Source organism: Belonocnema kinseyi, chromosome 5, assembly GCF_010883055.1.
Source record: "Belonocnema kinseyi isolate 2016_QV_RU_SX_M_011 chromosome 5, B_treatae_v1, whole genome shotgun sequence".
NCBI classification, from domain to species: domain Eukaryota; kingdom Metazoa; phylum Arthropoda; class Insecta; order Hymenoptera; family Cynipidae; genus Belonocnema; species Belonocnema kinseyi.
This window is the reverse complement of record NC_046661.1, coordinates 32,382,455-32,401,350: the sequence shown is the minus strand read 5'-3', so window position 1 is coordinate 32,401,350 and position 18,896 is coordinate 32,382,455. Positions and strand designations below refer to the sequence as shown.

General features: G+C 31.2%; 1 protein-coding gene across 1 annotated transcript in view; it reads left to right on the top strand.

Moving 5' to 3' along the window:
* Nucleotides 1-695: 695 nt before the first annotated feature.
* LOC117173596 overlaps nucleotides 696-18,896 on the top strand; it is a 62,525-nt gene continuing 44,324 nt past the window's right edge. Inside the window, exons 1-8 of the mRNA XM_033362235.1 lie at nucleotides 696-951; nucleotides 1,069-1,113; nucleotides 4,389-4,472; nucleotides 6,989-7,071; nucleotides 7,384-7,528; nucleotides 16,205-16,490; nucleotides 16,689-16,791; nucleotides 16,878-17,141. Coding sequence (XP_033218126.1) covers nucleotides 936-951; nucleotides 1,069-1,113; nucleotides 4,389-4,472; nucleotides 6,989-7,071; nucleotides 7,384-7,528; nucleotides 16,205-16,490; nucleotides 16,689-16,791; nucleotides 16,878-17,141 — 1,026 coding nt within the window. The 5' untranslated portion in view covers nucleotides 696-935. The remainder of the gene's footprint in view (nucleotides 952-1,068; nucleotides 1,114-4,388; nucleotides 4,473-6,988; nucleotides 7,072-7,383; nucleotides 7,529-16,204; nucleotides 16,491-16,688; nucleotides 16,792-16,877; nucleotides 17,142-18,896) is intronic.

Genomic DNA, 18,896 nt, shown 5'->3' with positions numbered 1-18,896 from the left:
TATAATGTAAAAATAAGAGATATAATACCCAGCCCTGAATTGAGTATTTCAGAAATTGTCAAGTTTTTACAGAAAAGTCGTTTTGTCAGTTGTAGTATTTTTTAATTCTTATCCGGTGATGATGCCCTGTGTCGCGCAATCAAAGAAAATATATTGCTTTAAATAAAATAAATATGTTTTTATGCTCGTGTACAATGTAAATATTTTTTTAAAGGTGAATTTTCCAATTCGTATAGGAACCGTCAGCTTACACCAACTTAACCTGCAAAATAAAACAGAACTTTGTTTCTTCGAAGTCTGAAACCAAGATATATGTACATATATTGCATTTTGTAGGTTAATTTGCTGTAAGCTGACGGTTCCTATACAAATTTGAAATTTCACCTTTAAAATATATTTACATGGTACAAGAGCGACAACTATGACTGACAAAACGTCTTTTCTGTACATTATATTAGAAAAATGAAACTCATTATCATAATTGTCCATTTTAACTATAAAAACTTGGTTTATTTTATCTAAAAATTTAGCAATATTTAAAATTCCCGAGCGCTTTAAAATTTTCCATAGACGAAAAACCCAAGGTGTGAACGGTGTCGGACAGCTGCTTGCCTGCACCGGGCAGACAGGCAGAGGTGTGATAGTACCTTAACGGGACGTACTAGATAGGACCTGATAGGACCAGAGATTAGGACGAACAAACGACAGACCCGAACTATTTTCGTTGATTTCCGCCAATTTTCGTATCAACAGCCAACAGGACCTCAATGGCCGTCGCAGGTAAATTCCTCGGAGTTTTTACCAGTTTTTCATTCTATCACTCCAACCTGAAGCTATTTTCCAAAGATTTCTCTCGCATTCGGGAAAGCATTTTTTTTGCGTGTGATCAAAAAACGAGAAAAGTATTACGACAGGTGGGACAACAGTAAAAAAACATGGGCGATCCGGTCGGTAAGTTGGTACATTGAATTTCCATTTCTAGCTTTCTAATACACCATGTATACTTATCCTAATTTATTCCTTGTTGAAGGATTTTTAATAAATTTCTATCTTTTTTTTTATTTTCAGATGTCGTGAAAATAGAGGATATACTATCTAAAACCGAACACCACGGCAAGTTTTTTCTTTCTTAATTCACTTGATTCATCTATCACTAATTGGCTAAGTTTTACGTGCTCCACATTTTCCGCATTTTTCGACAGACGCATAGTCTGAGATGTAGACAACTAATAGCTTTTTTCAGAACGATCTTGTGATTTAGATTTTGTGAGCTCTAAACTTTCTGATTTCTACTGTCTAACTTTGGTATATTTTTAATGTTCTGGTCATGAAGTGTTAAAATTTTGTTGTTTATTCAATTTTTTGGGCATTGCCTTAAAATTAGGTTTCTAATACATTCTAGTTGGCTAGTGGACCAAGAATCTGGGGTATTACAGTGTCTTTATTTAATTCTTACACTCGTATGAGTAATCACATTAAATGTGATGAAATGTCGCAACATTTACAAATTGAACGCTGTTGAATTTTGATAACTTGTTTTCAACTGAATTAATAGAAGCAAGTGTGACAGTGTTAAGCTTAAGGGCATGTGATACTTAGAAAATTGTCGATTTTACCAGTTTTAGATTCCTCCGGCTTTGTTTCTAGAATAATAAATATTTTGTCTTAAAAAATTGGGAAATGATAGCGCATATGCTAATGCACGTCCCCATACACTTTTTGTAGGTTAATTAAAAAAAAATTTTAATTTAGAAAAATGTGATTAATTTTCATAGCACTTAGGAATTAGTATCGATTTTCTCAGTGTTAGATTCCCCCGGCTTTTTTCAAAGATAAGAAATATTTTGTCGTCAAAATCTGGGAAATGAAAGCGGACAAGCTAACGGACGTCTCCGCACACTTTTTTTTGTGTTTTTTTATCAAAAATTTTTTGATATTGCTAACAACGTGCGTGTATATTTCGAGGTTATGTGTGTTACAATTCCCCCGAGCGTTACTTTCAAACTACACAATATTTTTGGCCGAAAACTTTGGACTTAAAAATAAATATAGTAACTAATCTCCCGGAACTAACCCTGTTTGCAGGCAATTAAAAAAGTTTATTTCATCAATAATTTTCAAATTACCGGAAAGGCAGAGATGAAAAACGACGTAACTTTAAAATAATGCCTAAAATTTTTATTTAGCACAATAAATTTTTTTGTTATTATCCCTCAGAAAAGAGTCCGGGGACAACGGTTATAATATTTTATAGCATCTCCGAATTCAGTTTTTAAAATTGTTCATTTTTGTGGAAAAAAAGCCGGGAAAACTGTAAGTATCACATGCCCTTAATAATCAGTCTAGTTGTTTAATATTGTAATAGCTTTAAAGGTTGAGTAACTTTGTCCGAGAATCCAGGAATTTGATTCAGTGACCAAAATTTCTTCTCATTTATATTAAAATGCAAATAAAAAGGGGTTTGGTGGGTATGTCATTAGTATGTTTTTTTCGATTACGGCATGTCACGAAGCGTTGAAGTATATCAAGAGAAAAAGCTTTGAACAGATTGTACTTTTTCTTGAACCTGTCATCGTAAATTAAATGAAACATTTTGAAACATAACATTCACTTAGTAGCTGTTCAGTGCACGCACCCATATGCTAGCGTTAAAAGTTTGTTAACTTTATTTATTGGAAGTTCAGCATTTTTTCTTTTTTTTATTAAAGGGAAAGCAGAGCTATCTATATTCTGAATAATATGAGATGAAGGTTGAAGTTATTTCTCAGTTTTTAAAGATCTTATTGTAAGTATAGTGTAAAAGATGAAGTTGGAATAAAAAAGTTGCAAACATTTTCAGTCATCTCAATTAGAGGAAAATAATAATCAAATGAATACTGTGTTTTTTAAAGAATATTTATAGAAAATTCGGTTAGATGGTAGAATAGGGGCGTCACCTGTCACCTCTGTTTTGGCTGGGAAAAAAATATTGAGTGGCAACAAACCATTAGAATCTTTAATTGAACGATAAATGATGCAATTTGACGAGGCAAAAGTTTAAAATTGTTACTATGATGTCTCAAAAATGGGTTTGCCACGATATACCGTAATGAAAATTCATAATTACTCATTTCATATGTATTCAGACAATTTTGATTCTCAGCAGAAAAAAATATTGAACATTTTCCAAGTTCTTTTCGGACTTGAACGTTTAACATTGAAAAATGTTTATTATTTGAATGACCGGGAAATTTCCGGCAATTTAAAGTCATGCGTCGGATAGACATCCTGATACTTAAAGTTCAAACCTTCAAAAATAAATAATTTTTAACTTTAAGCTTACAATTTCAGGGTATAAAATTTGAAACCTTTTATATTCTACTCAAGTTCGAATTGCTGAAAAGACGGTCGCTATTTTCTATACCTTAGTACAATTTTTTACTAATTGTTACTTATTTTCGATTAACATTGTGATATTGAATTGCAAACTTTTAAAATAGATTGTGAAACACGATTCAAATAAAAAACCAAACAATTTTGTTATATATTTTAATCTAAATTGATCAAATTTTTAAGAATATTAATTCGAAAATATTCATTTTAAAATTTTTATATTTTTAACCCTTGTGTTGTCACCCAAAAAAACTCACAGCGTCTGCCACCCGGGTACCTGGGTACCCCGCCAACGAAATTGTTGTTAAAAGTCCATTGTAACTTGAAGTAACTATGTGTATTCAATCAATATTTAATTATTCATATTCTAGGAAGGTATTCCTGCTTGAATATAATAATTTAATAATGTGCAGTGACCTTGGTAGTACTGAAACAGATTTAAAACGTGGGCAGCTACATCGAAAATTTCTTGTTTCCAAGGACGCTCGATATTAACTCCAATAATTCAAGAAAATTCAATTAAAAATGTATATATTGTGTTATTATTAATAAAATTATCCATATTTACTTCATATACTATTATATCAAGCGTTATTTTTATGATATACTGTATGAAAATCATGCTTTTTCTGTCGGGTTACCCGGGTGGCCCCACCGTGCTTTTTTTTTAATTGCAAGATATTTTAAGCTAAAAAATTTCTAAAAATATGTGCAATCCAAATTTTGATAGAGTATCAGTTAAATTATACTGATTCGAGAAGTATTCGGCCTATCTTTATTAGAAAAAAAGTTATTTAACAAAACGTATGCCGATGGATACCCGGGTGGCAACACAAGGGTTAAAGGGCGATAGATCAGTAAATATGACATTTAATTTCATATTATTAAACAATGCTTAATGTTTCAAATTTTTAAAGAAACAGATTTCAATGTTTTAATCTGAGATTCCATTTTTAACTTTTACAATAGATTTTTATTTTCGAAATGCTGTAAAATGGAAATTCTACAATTTCTAGATTCTTTGGCTTCATGCGGAACAGTAAGCGACACCCTGATAATACCGGAGATGGTAGATAACGTCGAAGTTAATAAAGATGGATGTAAGTTTCGTATTTAAAATGTGTTCTTTTATGTCTCAAATTCAAAACTGTACTTCGAATTTTACTTCATAATCCAATTTCCGTTACTTTTTAGTTCACTTTATAATATCAAAGTATGTGTTTTAAATCACAAATGAATATTTCCAGATACCTTTTTATATCGATTTTGAAATTTTTACTGAACGATTTATTTTTTTATTTGGTTGATTTACAAGACGTCGGCAGTGAAGCGATTTAATCGAGAAACTAAGCACGAAGGATAAATCAATTATATACTTAAAAAATCATCTAAAGGCTAATGTACGCGAATCCGCAAATTCAGTAATTGGTTCCTAATCAGCACAATCTTCACATTTAGAGGAGAGTACCCAAATATGAGATACCAACTCTGTTTGGCGTGATTGCCGGAATTATATGGACTGAATTTAAAAGTCATGTAGGTCATTTTAAAGGGAATTTAGTTAACCATAAGGTGTTTGAATGAAAATTTTATGGAATCTTTTTTGGGCTGAAAATACAAAAAAAAAATGTAAAAAAAAGTTCTTTTTCTAAACACGTCAAACTATTCTCATAATATGAGATACCACAGGAGATCACTAAAAAAAAGCAAAATAAAGTATTATTTTTAATGAAAAATATTATTTTATGTTTACTAAGCATAATTTTACTGTTATTTAGATATATTTTGTTTTTGCAGCAGTCACAAAAAGAACTTTTTTTGTATTTTTCTTTTTCTAAATTAAACACGGCGAACATCAGGTCTTTGACGGTCATTAACGTAATCTGATCATCCTAATATTTATATGTATCGACAAATGGATATATCGCCAAAAATTGTCCCCAATTAACCGATGATTTATTTAAGAAAATACTGAATGCAATTTTTTCAAATAATATATTTAAAAGAAGTTTTATTCATCCTAATCACTACAGCAGGATTCAAATATAAAAATTTGAAATTAATTTCTCTTCTAAAAACATTGATTTTTAAAGACAAAAGTCAAAATATACATAATAGTCCAGGGGAATTAACTTATTTTGGGGCAAAACAAAAAGAATATTGTTAACAGCACTTATACAATTGGAAATGGTAAAGTGGCTCATAATCAACGTAAAAACTGCGTAATCAGGGGTGTGGCGTGGTTTATTGGGGGGGGGGGGGGGGAGTAAAGGGGACGAAAATGGTATTATTGTGATTTTAAGCGAAAGTTGAGGTCAGAGAGAAAAGTATTTCATAGAAAACATACGGATTATAAAAAAATCTACAACCTTTGTATAAGTGACATCACAATTTTTTTGTAGGTGAAAAAATCAATTGGTTTCCGAGATAATTATTTGTTTCGGTCTGAAACACTTTTTTTTTTAATGGAATTTTTCTTTCAGAAAATCATCGTACAGAGTTCTTTCAGGACTTAATTTTTGTGTGTTGACATATACTTTTTAATGAAATGAAAAAAATATATAGTCCCTATTGGAGAACATGCTCAAAAATGGGAAAAACTCGAAAAGTGACTTTGCATCAATTTTTCACTAAATGTTGATAATTTGTTTAAATTATAAAATATCTCTAAAAACTGATTACTCCATTCAATTTGACGGAAGAAGTATGAAAAAAACTGTATTTTATTATCTGACCAGAAGCTTAATTTTTTAACACTAACGCTAACAACATTCAAGTTGAATAATGAAGGTTCATATGAATACGGAAAAATACGAATTAAACATTTTTTTGCCTAAAAATCAATTGGTTTTTAAGTTTTTGTTAAATTTATAGATGTATAAGTATGTAAAAAATATCATGGTTCGGACGACTGTTCGAACTTTGAAAAAAATTCAGAAGGTTTCGATGAATACGAAGACATTTCACGTGAAATCTAGCAGCCAGGTCAGTCTTTGCTTGAACCCGGAAATTAAGTTATCTGAGGAATTTAGCGATATCGAAGAAACGTATGAAGATCAAGAAGAAACGCAGTGTATGTGAAAACAAAAAAATTGAGCCTTGAAAGAACTCTGTACGATGATTTTCTGACAGACAAATTTCATTTGAAAAAAAGTGTTTCGGACCGAAACAAATGATTATGTCGGAAACCAATTGATTTTTCTACCTACAAAAATTTGTCATTATTAAGGTCATAAAAAGGTATACTTTCATTGAGTTTCGTCAAAATAAAATTATTTTTGCGGAAATGAAACAAAAAACGAAAAAAAAACCGCAAGGTCACTTACGTATCTTGATTTTAAACTGCAGTATAATATATGTCACGGTGTTCATTAATCATTTTAAAAGGTCTATTCTTTATTTTTCTCATAACATTCTGCTAATGGGCGATCGCTGATGGCTTGACGATGTGTTTTACCTTATGTAATATGTGAAAGACCTGCTAACAAAAAAGCACCCTTTTTCACTTAAAATTAAACTGCTCTGATTCTTGTATTTTAATCATCTTCCAATACTTACTTGTACCATTATCACTGTCATTAACAAAAAATTAGTTGATTTTTTCCTTCACTTTTAGATTTCACACACAATGGACATGTCTTAGAAATCATGATGGACTACGAGTGCGTCACATGTCATCGCGTTTTCCAGACTAAGGATGTGAGATTCTGATTTTAACTAAATTATTTCAAAACAAAATATTTTATTGCATGTTCTGTCGTAGCAAAAATTTGTATTCCCAGTTTGGTTAACCCGTGCTTTTATATTTAAATATCGTATATTTCACTCATTTTTAGTTTGAAAGCATTTCAATTACAAAATTATATCCTCGAAATTTGGTATACTTTACAATTTAATCGATTTTTTTATTTTATACTTCAGAATGCGGATTCTTGGATATTTTTCTTTCCCTCGCGTTCTTTCTTTATTGCGTTATTCTGTTTCTCCTAAAGTAATAAATAACGCCAACAGATGCTGACAGAGCACTTGGAAGTATGCAGAGAAGAAGACGATAGTACGCACCTTTTAGATTTAGGAAACCTCGATGGTTATTACGATTCTGATGAGGAAGATGCTGACAATCCAAAATATCGACTTTCCGATGATAGATCTTCTGGTGAGAAAAAATATAAAATAATATGAATGTATAATATGCTAAAACCACAAACTCAAACCCATATCAACTATTCTCTGTCAAGAAAGTTGATTATTTTTCTATGAAACGCTTTTAAATACCTAACATTATGTATTATAAGTTGAGGTTGATTTGTATGGATAAATCATTAAGGGCATGTGATACTTCGTCGTGTGGTCATTCGGGTAGTTCCCCCGTCTTTTTTTCTACAAAAATAGAAAAAATTTTAAACTGAATTCGGAGATCCTATAAAATATAACAGATATCTCCGGACTCTTTTTTGAGGAATAATAACAAACAATTTAATTGTACTAAATACAAATTTAATGCATGTGCATTATTTTGAGGCTAGGGTCGTTTTGCCCTACAAACAAACTTACTTCCAGGACATTAGTTACTATGTTTATTTGTAAGTCCAAAGTTTTCCGCCAAAAATATTGTGTAGTTTAAATCGACGCGAAGTTGGCACAGCAACCATGAGAAAAAATTGTTTTATCACATGGAATCTTTTGGTGGTGTTTGGTAGCCCACTTTTGACGTTTGGTGGTCAAAATTGAAAAAGTTGTCGAATTTTCAAATTCGGGGTGCTAACTTCACGCTAGCACCTCACTTTTTAATATTTTTAAAAATTTCTTGCGGGAATCTTTTGGTGATCGATTGGTGGTGTTTGGTAGTCTACTTTTGACGTTTGGTGGTCAAAATTGATAAAGATATGGAACTTTGAAAAAAATGACCAGCGCCCCAAAATTTTACTATTTTGAATTTTGTTCGCACCAATCGATCCCAAATCGTTTGGTGGTATTTGGTAGTCCACTTGTATCGTTTAACAATTAAAAATAATGAAATTATGGTAATTTTTATAATTTTCTAAAAAATTAACTTGTCATCAGCACGAAAGTTTTAAGACTAAAGAATGCCAGAAATACGACAGAAGATTAAAAAAAAAAAAAAAAAACAGAAGAAGCGATTAAACGACCAGAGCTGACTATCGAGAGAATATAGCCAAATTTGAAAAAGCCACAGTCAGTGGACGGATTGAACTCTACTATTAAGAATACTGCACTGCACATTACTGAAAACCAACTTCACACTAGTGAAAACTATCTGTATTGCCTATTAGGCCAGTCAACGAAGGATTTTAAATGGAAATAATTTATAACAATGCAATTAGTTGTCAGGAAGCTTCCATAGGGGGTCTTGGAACACCTCTCAAAATTCAGTAAATTGGCGGGGGGGGGGGGCTCGAGCCGCCATCTTCCAATATGGCGGATTTATTCATGTTTTTGGATTTTCCTTGGAAACGGCTGTTTTTAGAGCAAAATAGTTACGTAATAAAATACTCTAAATTTTCTTCTGAATAAAAAAGGTTATATAAAATATTGCCAGAATGTGAATAGTTTGCCCGTAAAATTGAAAAGATTGGACATTTTTGGAAGTTCATTATTTTTGCATTTATGAGCGATTGCCTCAGTCAAATCGAGTGTAGTTTATTGTTTCGAGCTTGGCTGAAGGTAAGCTACCATGCAATATCAATGATTTCGTTGTAGCTATATTATTTATTTAATACTGCAAATTATTTTGATCATTTTCAATCTTTCATTTCTCGAAGTAGGGACTTGTCATTTACCTTTCTTATGTCTTAACAACACATCCGCAAATTGTCGAAATTTAAAATTAATTTTTTGTTATTAAAAACCGCCTTTTTCTGAACCTGTGTCAAAACTCTTGGAAAATCCAAGTTGAGTCTGGGGGGTGAAGTAATAACGATGTATTTACTGCAGGCCCACTTTTTTCTTCAAACGGTAGCAAACATAATGCACCCATCGTAAATAATCTCAACTCCTTCCATATGCCTGAGACCCTTCGAACTGCATTTCCCAGGGCATGAAGCGACCACGGTCATGTGGCCACAGACGACTATCGGCGTCCCTCTTCCGCCAAAGCATATACGCGAGGGCAAGCGAGAGAGTACAGTCAAGCACAGTAATTTCTATTTTTGTAACAGAACCTTTCTTCTCCCGCCAACATTTCATTCTATTAAACGCGTTTTTTATATCAGAAAAAAATCATATAATTACTGATTTTTGTATGAAGCATTCCAGAGGTGCTCCAATGATCGTATCAAAATTCAGTAATGATGGGATTCAAATTAAGCTTATAATCAAGCTCTGAAGTGAATTTAAACCTTTTGTTCGACACGCCTCAAAAATACTTCTAGCTTCACATCTACTGTTGTTTATATAGAAAGTTCTTTGTAAAATAATAATTTCGAAGATGATTTAACAAGAACAGAAAATTATTAACATTCCATGAGATAATTCAGATTAAAATCTTCTTTTTTTTGTTCTAAATATGTAATAGAAGTTAAGTCCGAACTCCGTTTAAACCAAAGATTAGCTTTAGCCTAAATTTAAACTTAAAACTTCAAGGGGAAGATTATAAAATAACCATTTTTTTATCTCCATTCTTCTCCCGCTAACATTTCACGTCTATCAAACGCGTTTTTTGTATCAGAAAAAAATCATATCATTACTGATTTTTGCATGAAGCATTCCAAAGGTGCTCCAATAATCGTATCAAAATTCAGTAATGATCGGATTAAAAGTAAGCTTATAATCAAGCTTTACAGTTAACAAATAAATCAAACGAAAATCAAATGTAATGTTTCTCAAATTTGTTTGCGTTTTAACTTTAGTCTTTTCATTTACAATTACAACTCTTTAGTTGGAATCCGTCATTGTGCATATAAGAAAATTAATTTTTAAATTGAAAACGACATTTCAAGCAAAGAAAGGCATTTTCAGCTAAAACAATTAACCTTAAACAGATAAATGCTTTTTTATGAACTTTTCCCGACGGCAATACAACAAATTGCATGAAAAAGTTTTCAAATGTGGTTCTTTTTACAAAACATAAATTTAAGATTGTAAGTCAGAATCTGGTTTGTTGCTTTTTTTTTTAAATATTACTTAATCTATAAAAGAAGAAGAACTCCTTTATTATTTTGTATTTATTCAAAAACTTTTAGGATGAGAAATATAATCATATATTATGTATGTAATTATGTATCATGTATTATTATCAGTTATTATGGCATATGATATCAAAGAGAACCGCAATTGTTAGCGCTTTTCCTATTAGTTACAAAATTAAAGATAATGAACAGCCTAAAATGAGATTTCGATGTAATCTCTTTAGTAAAACAGTTTTTCATGAAAAAACCTTATTATTGGTATAGACGTTGGTTATCTAGTTCTGTATTCAGGGTGGCCGTTTTAAACGAAGAAAAAAATTCACGGTCATTTCCGGGTTTTTCCGGTTTCGCAAACATTTTCGAAATCTAAAGCTTAACTTTCTTCCATTTGCAGTAATAAAAACAAACTACAAATTGAAGCACTCAAATTTTACCACTTGAATTTTGAAATTTTGAAACCGAGGTTTCATAGTTTCTTAATTACACTTTTTTTATTGATTTGCTTTATAATATCCACTTGAAAAATGGAAGCTACTAACAATTTTCAGTTGAACAATTTTAAATAAAATGGAAATAAACTGCTAAATTGAGAATTTTTAACTTTTGAAAATTAATGAGTTCAAAGATTCAGATTCAATTCTATAAATATAAATCTACGTCATCATTTTGAACTCATTCAATTAAAGAATCAGTTAACTTTTCAAATTTTGAAATTACATTAATTTATATAATTTTAAGATAGAAAAGCTGAAAAATGGACAATTGTATTTTTTAAACTGAGCACTTCTTAAATTAAAAATTAAATTTTTTAAACTTATGTTGTTCGGACATTCTTGAAAAGCTTCAAATTTTATTCCAAAATCTTGTTAAATCTAGAAGTTATTTTAAATTTATGCAACTTTAAAATTATTTTCGAAATATTTTTCGAACTTCTGAATGTCTTTTGAAATTAATAGAATTTTTCGTTTAACTTTTAGAAATTTTGCAAATGATAAAAAATTATGTTAAAATATTCTAGACTCTTTTAACAATTTTGGAAATCTTTTAAAATCTTTTTGAATATTCTTTGTAAATAATATTCCAAAATAAAAAATGGTTTTCAATTTTCCTAGGAATCTAACGAGAATGTTTTTATGAAGCCTTTCACAATTCTTAAAAAGTTTCTCTTTTTTTTTAAATCTGCAAAAATCGATATTTTATTTTAAATTAGGCTGTGGCTATTTGCACCGAAATTTCCGTTCGGCTAGCCGAATTTTGTTGGTACAAATTTCGTTTAAATTATATGAAATCATTTTAAGTTTTCAATTTTCAATCTTTTCAAAACTTCCAAACACCTACTAAAATTACTCAAATTTCGTCTAAAAATAATAAGGGTCCAATTCCTATTTAAATATCTAAATTTAAACGTTTCACTTAGACATTAAACCTTTCTTTTTAAATAACAATCAAAATAGTAACGTTCAAAGCTCAAAAGATATTCGAAATTTTAACGATTCAAGTTTTCCCAGGTAAAACAATTCAATTTCAAATTGTTTATTTTTAAATATTCGGTTTTGATTAATTCGGCTTTTAAATAGCATGAATTAATATTTTACACTGAGCCAATATTTTAAATTTAGTGAAAGCGTTTAGATACAAAATACATTTTCCGAAGTAATTTTTTAATTAAAAATAGTTTACAAAGTTTCAGTCGGATGTTTGCTTTTTCTTAATGATTAAGACTCGAGTTTAAACAGTTTAATTTTTAACGTTAAAAGCTGGAAATCTCGAATTTTTAACGGATTTAGAATCGTTTTGACCAATCAATTATTCAAACAATGATTTATTTATATTTACAGTTTGATCCAATAAAAATAGTTTTGATACGATTTTGATACGATCATTGGAGCACCTTTGGAATGCTTCATGCAAAAATCAGTAATGATGTGATTTTTTTCTGATACAAAAAACGCGTTTGATAGACGTGAAATGTTAGCGGGAGAAGAATGGAGATACAAAAACTGTTATTTTATTATCTTCCCCTTGAAGTATTAATCTGAATTATTCCATGGAATGTTAATAATTTTCTGTTCTTGTTAGATTATCTTCGAAATTATTATTTTACATATGAGTTTCTATGTGAAGTCAGAAGTATTTTGGGGGCATGTCGAAAAAAATATTTAAATTCACTTCAGAGCCTGATTATAAGCTTAATTTTAATCCGATCATTACTGAATTTTGATACGATCATTGGAACACCTTTGGAATGCTTCATGCAAAAATCAGTAATGATATGATTTTTTTCTGATACAAATAACGCGTTTAATAGACTGAAATGTTAGCGGGAGAAGAAAGGTTCTGTTACAAAAATAGAAATTACTGTGCTTGACTGTACTAATAAGCCTGTTACTCTCTCGCTTGCCCTCGCGTATTTGCTTTGGCGGAAGAGGGACGCCGATAGCCGCCTGTGGTCACATAACCGTGGTCGCTTCATGCCTTGGGAAATGCAGTTCGAAGGGTCCCAGGCATATGGAAGAAGTTGAGATTATTTACGATGGGTGCATTATGTTTTCTACCTTTTGAAGAAATAAGTGGGTCTGCAGTAAATACATCGTTATTACTTCACCCCCCAGGTTCAACTCGGATTTTCCAAGAGTTTTGACACAGGTTCAGAAAAAGGCGTTTTTTAATTAAGCGTCGAAAATGATCAAAATAATTTTCAGTATTAAATAAATAACATAGCTACAAATAAATTATTGATATTGCATGGTAGCTTACCTTCATCCAAGCTCGAAATAATAAACTGCACTCATTTTCACTGAGGCAATCGCTCATAAATGCAAAAATAATGAACTTCCAAAAATGTTCAATCTTTTCAATTTTCCGGGCAAACTATTCACTTTATGGCAATATTTTATATAACCTTTTTTAATCAGAAGAAAATTTAGAGTGTTTTATTATATAACTATTTTTGCTCTAAAAACAGCCGTTTCCAAGGAAACTTCAAAAACATGAAATAATCCGCCATATTGGAAGATGGCGGCTCTAGCCCCTCCCCCCAATTTACTGAATTTTGGGAGGTGTTTCAAGACCCTCTAAGGAAGCTTCCTGACAACTATGTTCATTGTTATAAATTATTTCCATTTAAGCCTCCACAGTCAGCTTCGTTGACTGGCCTATATGTAAAATACTACATCTTGAAATATTATTAAGTAGTAATAAGATAATTTTTTTATAAAATTGATCCTTTTTTTCTAAATTCTTGCTCATTTTTATATTTTAATTATTTATTTGCAATGAACTAATGTTATCATTGCCGCAATTAATTTTCCACGTTGAAAAAACAAACCCACTCCATACTAATTTGTTTTATTTATTTTGCGTCGCATGACGTAAGAAAATTTAGTTTCTTTCAGAATCTGTAAAGTGATCATCGCCTATTTTTATATTTTGATTCGCTCCAGTAACTCCCTTCTCGTATGAGATAGATGGCAACTAAGAAATAATGTATCGTTTAATTATGGAAGACAATGCATGTTAACTAAATTGTGCTATACATAATAAAAAATTTTAATGTGTACAAAAATTACTCAAATGTAACTTCATTTATTTTTCATCAAATATACAATTGCTGTTTTTAATTAAAAAAACTGTTTTTATATAGTATTCCATAAAAATAATATCACATGTGTTATATTAATTCTATATCACGTAATTCTTTTTGTGAACGTTGGAATTAGTCAACATAGCATTTTATGTTTAAATGTTTATAATAAGTTATCTTAAAAAGTAAAAGCGACAATAGAAATTTGACCCATTAGTCGACCTTGCCTTAAGGATTTTGGATCTATGTTGCAACCTCACAATTCAACTTCCTTATTTTACTCGATAAATATTATAATTATATATTTTTTCGCTGTGGAGCAGTACTCATTTTTAAATATAATTATGAATTTATGAAGTAAAACGAAGAGATTAAGTAGGAATGGAAGCTTCTAATGTGTCCCCTAAGGGTTTATATTTTTCTTGCATCTTCTTCTCTATTCCTTTACAAACCCCCCACACACACTTACTTGGTGGTGGAAGGGGGACCTGCAGTTTAAGGTTGGTTTCCGAACCACCAAGAGCAACAGTTTTAAGTTCTTAGAGAAAAAACCTTTGTTTCTAGAGGTACCGGTCCAACGACTCTCCGGAAATGAAAAACTCCCTTGCTAGGCTAGTGTTCACCGCATGGGCTGCCGAGACTCTTCCAGAGTGCGAGGCGGGATTCGAACCCGCAAGCCGAAGGAGTGGGTCTAAAGCATACTCTTTAGCCCCCATGACCATCGTCCCACTTCGAAGAGATTAAATATTGAAGTTAGAACATCGATCAAACACCCTTAAGATCTAAAACTCCGTAAAGCGTTGATAAAGTATCAAAATCAATTCCTTATTATATAAACTTCATACGTTTAAAGAATACTGCAATTTAAAAAATAAATCAACCGCGTTCAAATTTAGGCTAAAACTAATCTTTGGTTTAAACGGAGTTCGGTCTTAACTTCTACTACATATTTAGAACAAAAAAAAGAAGATTTTTCAATTTCAAAACATAAAGAGAAAACTAAGAAAAAAATGTAATTAAATCTCAATCTTCTTGGATAAAAGTTTTCAGTCGCCAAATGTTAAAAAAAAAAACAGGTAGAAGTTCCACATAAACTGAATTGCCACCCTAATTCCAAGCAATTTCATTAGAATTTGCAGGCAACAGTTTGTGTTGATTTTCTACGAAAAGAAAATTTATGTTTGAATAGTCGAATCTTGCCTCTGGACCTTATTTCGAATTCAGAAAGGAGAAATTATTGTTAATCTCCTCCATCCTGACCTGAGAAGTAGAGTTCAATCCGTCCACTGACTGTGACTTTTTCAAATTTGGGCCTATTCTCTCGATAGTCAGCTTTGGTCGTTTAATCGCTTCTTCTGTTTTTTTTTTAAATTTTCTGTCGTATTTCTGGCATTATTTAGTTTTAAAACTTTCGCGCCAATGACAAGTACACGAGTACGCCGCGCAGCCGCATGCGCGGAAACATCTGTGCGCTGACATGTTATATTTTTTAGAAAATTATAAAAATTACAATAATTCCGTTATTTTTAATTGTTGTGCGATAAAAGTGGACTACCAAATACCACTAAACGATTTTGGAGCGATTGCGGCTAACAAAATTCAAAATAGTACAATTTTGAGGTGCTGGTAATTTTTTTCAAATTTCCAAACCAAACGATTCCCTCAAGAAATTTTCGAAAATATTAAAAAGTGAGGTGCTAGCGTGAATTTAGCACTCCAAATTTGGAAATTCAACAACTTTTTCAATTTTGACCAATCGTCAAAAGTGGGCTACCAAACACCACCCAACGATTCCATATGATAAAACTAGTTTTTTTCATAGTTGCTGTGCCAACTTCACGTCGATGTAGTTTGGAAGTAACGCTCGGGAGAATTGTAACACACATAATCTCGAAATATACACACACGTTTTTAACAAAATGAACATTTTTAGAATTAATCCACAAAAAAAGTGCAGGGACATCCGTTAGCATGTTCGCTATCATTCCCCAGGTTTTGAATACAAAATATTTTTTAATCTAGGAAAAATACCGGGGGAACCTAAACCTGGTAAAATCGGTCATTTTCTGAGTATCACATGCCCTTAATTGTAACTCTGCAGATTCAGAAGGAAAGAACAATAACGTGAAGCCGAGTATAAAACCTGTATCGGAAAGTCAGTGCCACTGTTGTGCCGAAGATTTAAAAACTGCACACAGCGGTGGTCCATATAAGTGTGACGACTGTGATCTTTCCTTCAAAAAATCATCATCTTTGCAAAGGCACTCCATTATTGTTCATTGGGAGCGGGAAAATGTTTCCTGCAGCGAATGTAATGCCACTTTCCGGGACAAAAAAGCATTGGATAAACACCGATATACCACCCATTCTACCACCAAAGTTTACAAGTGAGAATTTGAATGTTAGGTTTCTTTTAATACAAATTATTTTAAATAAAGATAATTCATTTGGCAAGAGTCATCTAAAACTAAGTTTTTTTAAATTTCAAGATATAAAAAAAATTAAGAGCCATCCGTAATTTTAGAATGGCTCTTCCTTAACATTTGTATATCTTTAATAACTATCTCATCCATTTTTCTTAACAGATGCGAACGTTGTGATAAATATTTTTCAAGAAGTTACCACTTAAATCGACACAAACTTCAATCTGGATGTCATGGAAAAATACAAAACACATTTTCCTGTCAGGTAAAACAAGTTTCCAACATTATAATCAGAAAATCTTGAATTATGAATTACTAATTAAGTAGTGAAAAACTTTATTTTATTTTTAGGTTTGTAAGAAAGTCTTCACACGCAAAGACAATTTGCGAGAACATGTACGATCTCACATGGGTAAACCACAGAGACAAAAAAAACGATGTTCGCACTGCCCAAAAGAATTTTATACGGCCCAGCAGCTTGTCGTTCATGAGCGAATGCACACGGGAGAAAAACCGATCCAATGCGATTTGTGTACAAAAACTTTCAACTCAACCCTCGCTATGAAGAAACACCGACGAGTTCACACTGGCGAAAAGCCGTATGAGTGCAAATTTGTGAGTACGGAGTTTATCACCCTTTGTTTTTGCTACATATTTCTTTCTTTCCTATTTTTATTTCAGAAACTCCTCTCCCAATTTTCTTTAAATTTTTATTACTTTATAATTCTTTTTACCTTCCAATATTTGTCATGATTCTTGATCTGATTTGATTACAAGCAAGCATTCCGGATATAAAAACAAAATCGTAAGTATGTTTTGGAAAAACTAAGATTTGCAATGAATTTGACCACACCCAAAAGTTCTCTAAAATATTTATAGCAATCTCTAATAATTTTCAAATGATATCAGAGCCAGATTTACTACTTTCTTTTTATTTTAAGTTTGACAAGCAAAAAAATTCAATATAAGGAAAAAAGGTCCATCGTTAATAATAAACAAAAAATCATAAGCCGTCGTGTCGCCCTTAAAAATTTTCTTTCCTAGGCTATGACCTTGTTATCTTAAAAATCCTTTTATATAAGAGTGGAATATTAGAAACTTCTGCTTTGAAAACTTATAAATTCTGCATTTTCAAATTGGAAGCCATTATAAAAGGTAAAAAGAGATATTTCGGGTTCTGTGCACAAAACTACTAAAAGCAAAAATTCGTAGTTTTTGACACTATTGGAACCCAAAATATCTCTTTATTATAATGAATCATCGTGAAAAGCATTAAATCTATCATTATAAAAGGTTTAGTTACATATTACAATTACTAGAGGGCGAAGTGAACATTTGTAAATTAATTAATTAAAGGGGGAACTTTTACTCTTGTTCTACAATTTAGTTTTCCCAGATTTTCAACTGGATATCGCATTTCGTGTGAACGTAAGTTGGACGGGGTAAAAAGTGAAAACAAATTTTAAGGTTACCCTATTATATCCTTAAGGGTATGTGTCACATCGACGTATAGGAATGGACCGATAACGCTGTGGAGAGAAATGGGCTCGGGGACTCGGGTATTGATTGTATATTCTATACCGTTAATTTTGTTTGAAAACCATACTAAACAATACATTATAAATTTGTAGTTATAGTAAATTAATTTTGTTTAAACATTCGTGCAAAATATCCTGTTTCAGTTAGCTTAAAAAAGAACTTTGTAACCTTAAATTCTTCTTGAAATTGGATTGAAAATGCTACAATAATAATCCTTGTGTGAGGTCAAAAATTTGAAAAATAGTGTCACACAATTTTACAGTTATTAAAATTATGTGTAGTTTGAAATCAAAAAGTATGCAAAGAACAATTAACTTTATTTGGTAAGAAGAATATCCAGTTTTCTAACCTTATATTTTAAAACTTAAAATGAACTTCAATGTTTATTTAAGATGTTATTATTTAGACGACAAATGATCAAAATTCTATTCAATTATTCCCATATTTTCCCGTTTCTTCACTTAAATGTGAACTGAACTAGTGGAGCCCAATAATAAAAAAATGAAACTATTTTTGGTTATGAAAGTTCATTACTTCCGATTGAAAAGTCTACTTTTAATTTTTTGGCTTACTATTCATGTTCTTGGTTCATAATTTCATTATTTTGTTTGAAATTTTATTATTTTGTTGAAAATTAAATAAATTAAATACATTAAATAGGTTCTAAAAGGTACAATAAACGTCACATTATTAGGGAACTCGCAAAACAAAGCACGTTCGTGTGCTTCATCAAACTTCATCCAACGAAAATTCTCTCGACCAATCAGCTTTATCTCGAAAGAGACAGATCTAGATCTCACATGTTTTTCTCTCTCTAGATCCCATTTCCGT